A 10,116-nucleotide genomic window follows, 5' to 3' on the forward strand; every position below is an offset into this window, starting at 1 on the left:
TTAGCCTCTAAACGGCGATGAGTCATGGCTCTAACTTGACTCTTAATTGTCGAACAAAACGTGTTTACATGTGGCGTAGTGATTTTTTTTAACCAGTTCACTTTAAAGAACGAACCGATTTGCGCGAATCATTCATTTAGGGAACTTTCGTTCCCGTGTACTTCGTGTTTCACTCCGGGCTCAATATCTAGACACACTCTTCGCCAGCTGGTTTCTAACAGTGCGGACGTGTAACGTTACATTAATATTAATCTTTGACGTGCTTTATTTTTCCCATCGGAAAATCATATCAACTCGTGTTTATTACATTATAGGATTTTTAAAGAAAAAAAAATGGCCACCGTTGAGGAACTGAAGCTGCGAATCCGTGAGTTAGAAAATGAACTAATTAAATCCAAACAGAAGCAAAGTGATGCTGAACATCATCTCAGACCAAAGATCGATAAAATGAGTGCTGAAGTCGTAGACTCGAATCCATACAGGTGAGCAATGTGACGCTGCTGTGTTTATTTATTACCACTGACTTGTTTTTGAACATATGGAAGGCTAAACCGGTGCGATAGTCACTTTTTAATTTTATATTTAATGTCTCACAGTCGTCTGATGGCACTCAAAAGAATGGGCATAGTTCAAGACTACGAGGTAAACATGAGTATTTATTATTGTTATGACACTTATATTGATAACCGCTTGCCTGCTCGTGTTGAGATGCTGTCATTCTCAGAGCATCCGCTCGTATGCTGTGGCAGTGGTGGGAGTGGGAGGCGTGGGGAGTGTCACTGCAGAAATGCTCACCAGATGTGGCATTGGTAAGGTAATGCACCTTTATCCTCATTCTTCAATATATAGATCTAATGATATATAGGACCAATTAATCACATATGAAAATGCACTGATTGGCCGGTTCCGTGGCAGGTCTACACTAAATGTTTTTTAGTTAAACTTGGTGCATTCTTGTAGTGTGTGTTGCCAGTCGGGGGAAAAGGGGGGAAGCCAACAGCATAACCCCCAGAGACATGCCTGGGCTCTGCAGTAACAGACTGTCATGCCTCTTTTTGCTGTGTCTGTGATTTCTTCCCTGCAGTTGCTGCTGTTCGACTATGATAAGGTGGAGCTGGCCAACATGAACCGGCTCTTCTTCCAGCCGCATCAGGCAGGGCTCAGTAAAGTTGAGGCTGCAGAACACACTCTTAGGTAAGGGGGAGGTTAATCATCTTAACATATATAGCAAGGAATGATCAGAGGTGACAGTCAAGACATTTATAGTGTTACAAAAATTCAAATATATTAGATTCAAATAAATAAATAAGTGTATGTGTGTATATATATATATATATATATATATATATATATATATATATATATATATATATAAATTTGCTTATGAAACTTATGTTCTTTTTTTATTTTAGTGGAAATCCTCCTCATCTTTCTGTATTTACATTTTATTTTAACAAACTGTGATGTGGATTAAAAAAGGTTATTTAACAGCATTTTATTTGATATTTCCCATTTTAATTCTGATTTCCTGCATAGGAACATTAATCCAGATGTTGCTTTTGAGACCCACAATTACAACATCACCACAATGGACAACTTCACACACTTCATGAACCGCATTAGGTGATCACCTTTTTTAATGTAACAGTATGCTCAAAGATTTCCTTCTCATTCTCAAATATGGCTGTAGTAAACAATCTTGCTTTTGTGTTTTCAGTCACGGAGGACTTGAGGAGGGGAAGCCAGTGGATTTGGTCCTCAGTTGTGTTGATAACTTTGAGGCTCGGATGGCCATTAACACTGTGAGTTTTTGGCATTAAACTGTAACAACTGTAACTTTTTTTTGTTCATTTTATATATATATATGTATATGTATATGTATGTGTGTGTGTGTATGTATTAGTGCTGTCAAACTATTAATCGTGATTAATCACATCCAAAATAAAAGTTTTTGTTTACATAATATATGTGTGTACTGTGTATATTTATGTATATGTATACACACATACAGTACATATTTTGAAAATATTTATGTATATACATTTATATATTTCTGTTCTTATGTTTTATTTTATATATAAATATATTTAATATGTAAACATAACATATTTTTCTTAAATATATACATTAGGGCTGTCAAATGATTAATCACGATTAATCACATCCAAAATAAAAGTTTTGTTTACATAATATATGTATGTGTACAGGGTATATTTATTACGTATATATAAATACACACATATAAATTATATATTTAGAAAATATTTACATGTATATACATTTATACATTTATATTCTTATATTTTATATTTATATATAAATATATTTAATATATTAAACATAACATATTCTTCTTAAATATATACATGCATGAGTGTGTATTTATATATACATAATAAATATACACAGTATACACACATATATTATGTAAACAAAACTTTTATTTTGGATGTGATTAATCGTGATTAATCATTTGACAGCCCTAATATACATGCATGTGTTTGTATTTATATATAAATAATAAATATACATGGTATACATATTATGTAAACAAAAACTTTTATTTTGGATGTGATTAATTGTTTGACATCAGTAATGTGTGTGTACATATATATTTTTTTTTATTTTTTTTTTTTGCAATATTTTGAATTATTATTTTTTTATTCACACAGTCACTGCAGTTTAGCAATTGCTTGCATGTTTGTTTCTCTCTTATAGGCATGTAATGAGTTGGGTCAGATCTGGATGGAGTCAGGCGTCAGTGAGAATGCCGTTTCTGGACACATCCAGCTCATCATCCCTGGAGAAACTGCTTGTTTTGCTGTATGACACACATACTCCCAAAACACATACTATGTGTCTTGAATATGATTTATGATCTTAACCATTTCATATGGCTGTACCCTCTTCTATACTGTCTAGTCTGATATAGGTGTGTGTTTGTGTGTCAGTGTGCACCTCCACTCGTAGTGGCGGCAAATATCGACGAGAAGACGTTGAAAAGGGACGGGGTTTGTGCTGCCAGTCTGCCCACCACAATGGGAGTGGTCGCCGGGCTCCTTGTGCAGAATGTCCTGAAGTAAGACCTCATCACAATCTTGATGATTCAGCACAAACCTAACCATGCTGTTTTTGTTTTTTTAATCTCTGTAAAACATACTGTATCATATTTGATATGCAAATTTCCAAGGTCTGTAACTCAACATGACCAACTTGACTGAAAGACCTGTTGTACAGTCTACTACATGACTGATAGTTTATACTTATTAGCAATTACAAGGCCTTTTAGTATAATTCTAAAAACATCCCCCTTCAGGATGTGGTACATGTCTTTATGCTGCAAACTCTTTGTATACATAAGAATAGCCTTTAAATTGTAAGTAATATTTCAAGATGGACACTTAGTAGACTGAAGCAACTTGGGTTTACTTGACTGATAATTTTCATACTTAATTCATTCATAATTCACTATTTATGTATAGAGCGCAACAGGAAAAACTCAGGAAAAAATAAATGCCACATTTGTTTAGATCATTTTCTATAAGAAGTCAAGATGCAGTACCAAACAGGACCACACAGAGATGCCAACAGCCCACCATACCAGCCCCCTTAGCCTGACTGTATATAAATACATACAGATGTTTGTTCCCACCAATCACTGCACAAGTTAAGGTTATGTATGATGACAAAGTTTACACTATTAGTGATGTAATTTACACTATTTACTTTAATGAATTTTAATGATAAACAATGAAAAACAGGTGAATAAAGACTGACAGCCAATGTTTAATGTTTAGAAATTATTTCAAGACATGTAAAGCATTTTTGCTCGTTTATGTGGGCCATCAAGCATGGTTGCAATGTTCATTGTCAAACTCCAAAATCAGATCATTTTTAATTCTAAAAAAATGCCATTATTTTATTTGAAAAAAATAAAATAAAATAAATAAACAATAATAATTATTTTATTTTAATAACAAAATATTTTAGTTTGTCTTGTATATTTTTCATGAGATCAGATAACATTTTGAGCTGTCATGTGGTCATGTTACAACGTACCCCTCAGATGTTAAAGGGTTAGTTCACCCAAAAATTTAAATTGTCATTAATGACTCACCCTCATGTCGTTCCAAACTTGTAAGACCTCCGTTCATCTTCAGAACACAGTTTAAGATATTTTAGATTTAGTCCGAGAGCTTTCTGACCCTCCATTGAAAATGTATGTATGGTATACTGTCCATGTCCAGAAAAGAAATAAAAACATCATCAAAGTAGTCCATTTGACATCAGAGGGTCAGTTAGAATTTGTTGAAGCATTGAAAATACATTTTGGTCCAAAAATAACAAAAATTACGACTTTATTCAGCATTGTCTTCTCTTCCGGGTGAGTGCGTTTACAACACTGCGGTGACGCGTTTTCTGGTGCGCCCATAGACTGTAAAAAAACATGGACGTAGTGTCCGTGATGTCACCCATAGACTCCTCAATAGCGGTTTTGAAGCTCAAAGTGTGCAGAGCGGGCCGTCGCCATCTGGCAGCGCGTCACCGCGCGACTCTCCCGGAAAAATCGAAAATGGGCAAAAAGGCGGGAGCTGGTTGCTGAAGCCACGCCCACCTAGCGCGACGGCATTGTCAGCAGCGCCAATCCACCTGTCACTCAAGTGGCCACGCCCTTAATTATGCAGAACTTTAAGGCTTAATATAATTTAAACGGATGAGTTATAAAAAAAATTCACCTCCCTCACAATTGTCATGAAGGGCAAAATTAGCAATATAGACCAAAATAATTTTTTGAACCAGGCTGTAAACATGTTTTTTTCTGCTGTAAAGTTGGGCATTTTAACATGGGGAGTCTATGGGATTGACTCCCTTTTGCAGCCAGCCTCAAGCGGCCAGTCAATGAATTACAGTTTTAGTCACTTCCTTATTGGCTTCACGAGAGAGAGCGGGAGGTTGCCGCTCGGGTGCGCCCAATAACAAAGATAACACGTCAGCAGCGTCGTACGTCAGCGGCGTCACTGCAGTGTTGTTAAGCTGTGTTCCGAAGATGAATGGAGGTCTTAATGTCATTAATGACACAATTAAAATTTTTGGGTGAACTAACCCTTTAAAACGTACCCCACTTATGGGGCATGTTGTCACATTTTACTTCCATTTTTTGAGGGTAAATAAAGATAAACCTATACACAGTAGGCTAATTATGAAACCGAGCGACATATGTGTACTAGACAAGTGTAAAATTACTGTGGATAGAAAGTTATATTCTGAACCCCTTGTGGATTTATACAAACAGAGAAAGTCAAAAAGTGTTACATTGTGCCCCGCTTCATATTGTTAATGAAAGTTCAAAGTTTAATATACTGTAAGTAAATTTGTCATCATTCTACTGACATGTGCATAATAATTTGAAAAACTGTATATGAGTCATAAAATCCTGACATGATACTCAAAGAACTATTTTTTTTATTAGAATATTTTGTCTAAAGTTTCAAATAAACTGTTCCATTAAAAAAAAAAAAACTATTATTGTATGTACTATATTTCAGGCTTTACAGTGTTAAGATTACACCATAACCACATGCTAACTGTGATGATGTATCCTATTCCAGTGAAGTTACACAGATTACTTTGTGTAGTGGATAGTGAATGCTGTAGTATCATACAAATGCCATTAGATGGCAAAATGAAGCCATTTTTGTAACTTAACCAAATTGAACCATTCTAACTAACCCATGGTCATTTCAATTCTCAGAGGTCTTGGCGTCAATACCTCCGAAGGACTTTAAAACACATTGTCTGTGTTATAGGTATCTGTTGGGGTTTGGAACAGTGAGTTATTACCTGGGCTATAATGCTATGCAGGATTTTTTCCCGAGCATGGCAATGAAGGCCAACCCACAGTGTGACGACAGACACTGCAGACGACAACAGGACGAGTACAAGGTGCTACAAATGCAAACATAAACACTCAAAGGGAAATGTATTGATTAATAAAATATATAACAATTAAATATTATTTAACCACAACATTGTTAATTCTGAAATTAATTCTTAATTCGATTAAAGTTTAAAATTTCTTTCAACTTTATATAATTTTTTTTTTTTTTAATTCATCACTTTCGCTAAACATCACTTTTTTTATTTTTTTTTTAGTTAAGAAAATTCCAAAATATTTACAACTGTTACTAAGCAAGTTATTTAATCATGGATGTACAAAAGGCATACTATGACAACCAGTTAGTATTAATACTTACAGTATATGATGTGGTATTTATTCCTTACTCCAGAAAAAAGAAGTGGAGCGGCCAAAGCAGGAAGTTGTACAGGAAGAAGAGGAAGTGGTGCATGAGGACAATGAGTGGGGTTGGCATCCCACATACAGCACATTTTATCATTCATAAAACATAAATCTTGAAATGTTATGTAAGCTTGAACGTGATGTTGTTTCCTGCCAGGCATTGAGCTGGTTTCAGAGGTGTCAGAGGCAGAGCTTCAGGACGCATCAGGACCGGTACCAGATCTGCCGGAGGGCATTACTGTAGCCTACACCATACCTGAGAAAGTACGACCCACTGAATTATAACACAACACTTTGGTTATTCAGGAGGTTTCCTGCTTTAAAAAAAAAATTTGATAGGCAGTGAAGTTTTATTTTTTTGTAATATTTTAGTGCTGTCAAACGATTAATCGCGATTAATCTCATCCAAAATAAAAGTTTTTGTTTACATAATACAGGGCTATTCAAATGGCGCCCGCAGGTCACCCGCCAATTATAGCACATACGCCTTAAATTGTTTTTGCACTAATTAGTTTGTCCACAAGGTGGCAACACTAGTCTGGGCCGTTGTTTCACACAGCCAAAAAAGAAAAGGAAGAGACACAACAACAAAAACAATCTACCGAAAACTGCAACATCAGTAGACGGCAGCCCTGACAAGCGCTTGCGTGGGGGGTTATAAGATATCCACAACTCTAGTTTAAACAAGTATAAAGACAGTGTTATAGGTCTTAACTTCTGGCGAGAAATAGCACAGACTCTGGATGAAAATGATTATCAGAAGAAGTTTAGTTTGAAAGGCTGCGCGCTCGACTGTATGAGCTGCTTCAGACAGCATACCAGTAGCGCTTCAACGGATTGTTTTACGTTCACTTAAATTAAGTCGTTATATTTTTCAGAGCCTACTAAATGTTATAAATAATAGCTTTCAGTTAACCTGTAATGTTGAATGGTTATAATTAATGGCTAAAATGAAAATGCATTTAATAGAGACATCAGTAGCAATATTGGTGTCAAAAATATTAACCTTTGTTAATAATAGGCTACTAAGGCTACGTCCACACGAAACCAGAGCTTTCCCTATCCAATCTTTTTTTTTTTCCTCGTCTCAAGAAATATCTGCGTCCACACGAAACCGACACAAAACGATGTAGTATACATGCCAGACCAGCATGTGGAGCTGTAATTCTGCCTCAGAGATACACTAAAAACGGAGAGGAAGACTTGGAATATGTGCATAAACCTTGCGTGCGGTATACAAAGAACATGGAACAATACATTTAATTATCTGTGTTAATGTTAGTTAATAAAAAGACAATCGTTCAGTATTTGTTCATGTTGTTGTTGCCGTTACGTGACGTAGCGTTGTCTGACTAGGGGCTGATGACATCATCGTTTCACAAAATATAGGGATTCGCTGTCCACATGAAAACGCAAGGGCGGCGTTTTCAGATTTATCCACTCTGGGACCCAGTTTTAAAAAAAATATTGGTTTCACTCTCCCAAAATGCTGGATCCGTCTGGACGAAACGCCATACGATACAAAATTTATGCGTATACAGCGAAACAGGTCTCTGTGTGGACAGGGCATGAGTAAAGAGATGCCATTAAAAACATATTTTAAATATACCACCTTTATGGTGTTTCTACGTTAATTTGAAGGTTCAATTTGAAATTATGACAATATATTAATATACAATTAATCACGATTAATTACAGAAAATGTGTAATTAATTACTTAAAAAAATTAAAATGTAATCGACTGACAGACAGCACTAATGTAATCATTTTATAGATGTTGGTAATGTTCGTTTAACTGCTGAACATGCATTTAAATTTAATTTCGAATTTTATAGGCCCACAGAAAGAGATCAGGATCCCCCAAACCCCCATGGCACCCTTCAAATTTTCAATTCAGTAATCTGGCCCTCAAATGAAACTAACTGAATAGCCCTGGCATAATATATGTGTGTGTAGTGTGTATATTTATTCATGCATGCATGCATATGTTTAGGAAAAATGTTACGTTTATACATTTGGCCAGCAAAAATAACAATAAGCACACAGTTATATGCACCTCCTCAAAAAATCTTTTATTTAATGCTATATCAGAGGCCTTAAAAAACAAGTGGAAAGTGCAAAACGTTTTTGAGACAAAAGCTCTTCCTTAGTGCAACATTGATTAGTGCACACCTGCACCCATTAAAACATCAATATTCACCACAGACATCATAATATGCACAAGAAAGCACCATACAATACATCAAATTTACCATAAGGCATTACCTTAAGGGCACTGCTATGGGCTCTAAATTTTCTCCTGATTGTGCATGCCTATTTATTAAGTAACATCGTGTTATGGAAAAGATATGTTAATGATGTATTCTGTATTTTTACAGAGGGGTTCCAACAAGCTAGATGACTTTATCTTGCATCTTAATTTGGTGGATTCGATCAAATTTAATGTAGAAGTGGATACCGTTTCAGTATCTTTTTTTGATACTAGAGTTTCTTTGAAATCAGGGTCCTTGATCACCACACTATATACCAAGCCTACTGATAAAAACAGCATTTTGCATGCTACTAGTGCTCATCCAACCTATTAGAAGGCATTGCCTTATACACAATTTCTCAGTTTAAAACTAATCTGCACAGAGAATTCTGAGTTTGAGAAACAGATTGTGGAAATGTATAAACAGTTTATCCTTAGGGGTTATCCTAATTAGTGGTTGGATGATGCACAGGAGAGGATTCGATCAATAACTCAAACATCCTGTGAAAACAAAATGCATTTACCTGCTAAATAATTAACACTAACATTCAAATTTTGAGGACAGTAAACATTTTTTGTTAATTAATATTTTTATTCAGCAAGGATGCTTTAAATTGATCAAAATTGACAGTAAAGACATTTATGTTGGAAAATATTTTTTTCAAATAAATGCTGTTGTTTTGAACTTTCTTGTTATCAAAGAATGTTAAGCAGCACACCTGATTTCAACATTGATAAGAAATGTTTTTGAAAATAAATGCAGCCTTGGTAATCATTACCGTCTCTTGACTACCATGTATGTGTAATATTCCATGTGTTCTTTCTTTTTTTTTTTCAGGATGGAGCATCGGGGGAGACGGTGGAGGAAACAGATCAGAGTTTAGAAGAGCTGATGGCTCAAATGAGAAAGATGTAAAGGAACAACAAGCAAGAGGAAAATGACATCCTTGAACTCAGAAAAAACTCTCCCACAGACACTTAAAAACAAACTCATTATTATTTAGTACTTACATAAATGTAACATCTGAGGTCTCCTACTAAATGAGTTTGTATTGTTTTGTTTTTTTTTTATTGTTTTTGCAAGCAGCCTGTAACACTATGTTTACAGGTTTACTTCAACTGAAAGTCTTAATACTGCTGATCTTTTATTTTCACAGTGTTAATGTTTCAGAGTTGGCATGGAATGGTTAATAGAAACAGTCTGAAAGATTGTTTTTAAATAGCTGTTGTTACCAGCTATATGACGTAAATGGATATGACTTCAGTCACACATCTAAGTATGTTATTATCATGTCTGATACTGTGCTTGTAGACACCCAGCCAGATGTTTTAAAAAACATCACACAGATATTTCAGATATCTCATCATTGGCCTGATTCTGACTGCTGTATTGAATGGTATAACATTGTAATAATGCAAATAAAAAATATAAATTTATTGTTATTATATTCCATATTGCTTTTCCTGCATCTGAACTAGTAGGTCAAGCTAGAGAAGACTTAGCAATAGTTGTGAAATCTGTTTTCCTCTGCATTGAGTAAAAACCTCTACAGCTGTTTTTTTCATT

The 10,116-nt window shown here is 35.1% G+C and overlaps 1 protein-coding gene across 2 annotated transcripts; it reads left to right on the plus strand.

Annotated features, from left to right (window-relative positions):
- Positions 1-9: 9 nt before the first annotated feature.
- Positions 10-9,986, plus strand: LOC109104000 (ubiquitin-like modifier-activating enzyme 5). Of its 2 annotated transcripts, none has more exons than XM_042752355.1 (12): positions 10-482; positions 597-642; positions 725-814; positions 1,085-1,194; positions 1,537-1,623; positions 1,718-1,802; positions 2,719-2,823; positions 2,952-3,079; positions 5,808-5,943; positions 6,288-6,363; positions 6,456-6,562; positions 9,388-9,986. In XM_042752355.1, the coding sequence occupies exons 1-12, from the start codon at positions 334-336 to the stop codon at positions 9,463-9,465; spliced, it is 1,197 nt and encodes a 398-aa protein (XP_042608289.1). In that variant the 5' UTR covers positions 10-333; the 3' UTR covers positions 9,466-9,986. The 2 variants fall into 2 exon arrangements, with proteins under 2 accessions (XP_042608289.1, XP_042608290.1); XM_042752356.1 differs by having other exon boundaries at positions 11-482; positions 725-809.
- Positions 9,987-10,116: the final 130 nt, after the last annotated feature.

This window comes from Cyprinus carpio, chromosome B24 (assembly GCF_018340385.1).
Source record: "Cyprinus carpio isolate SPL01 chromosome B24, ASM1834038v1, whole genome shotgun sequence".
Classification (NCBI taxonomy): Eukaryota; Metazoa; Chordata; class Actinopteri; order Cypriniformes; family Cyprinidae; genus Cyprinus; species Cyprinus carpio.

Bases quoted from the DNA above. Each gene is read 5' to 3' on its own strand.
- LOC109104000 (XM_042752355.1), top strand. From the start codon at position 334: ATGGCCACCGTTGAGGAACTGAAGCTGCGAATCCGTGAGTTAGAAAAT. The intron at 643-724 runs GTAAACATGAGT...TGTCATTCTCAG, and splicing joins GCATAGTTCAAGACTACGAG to AGCATCCGCTCGTATGCTGT. The intron at 1,624-1,717 runs GTGATCACCTTT...TTGTGTTTTCAG, and splicing joins CACTTCATGAACCGCATTAG to TCACGGAGGACTTGAGGAGG.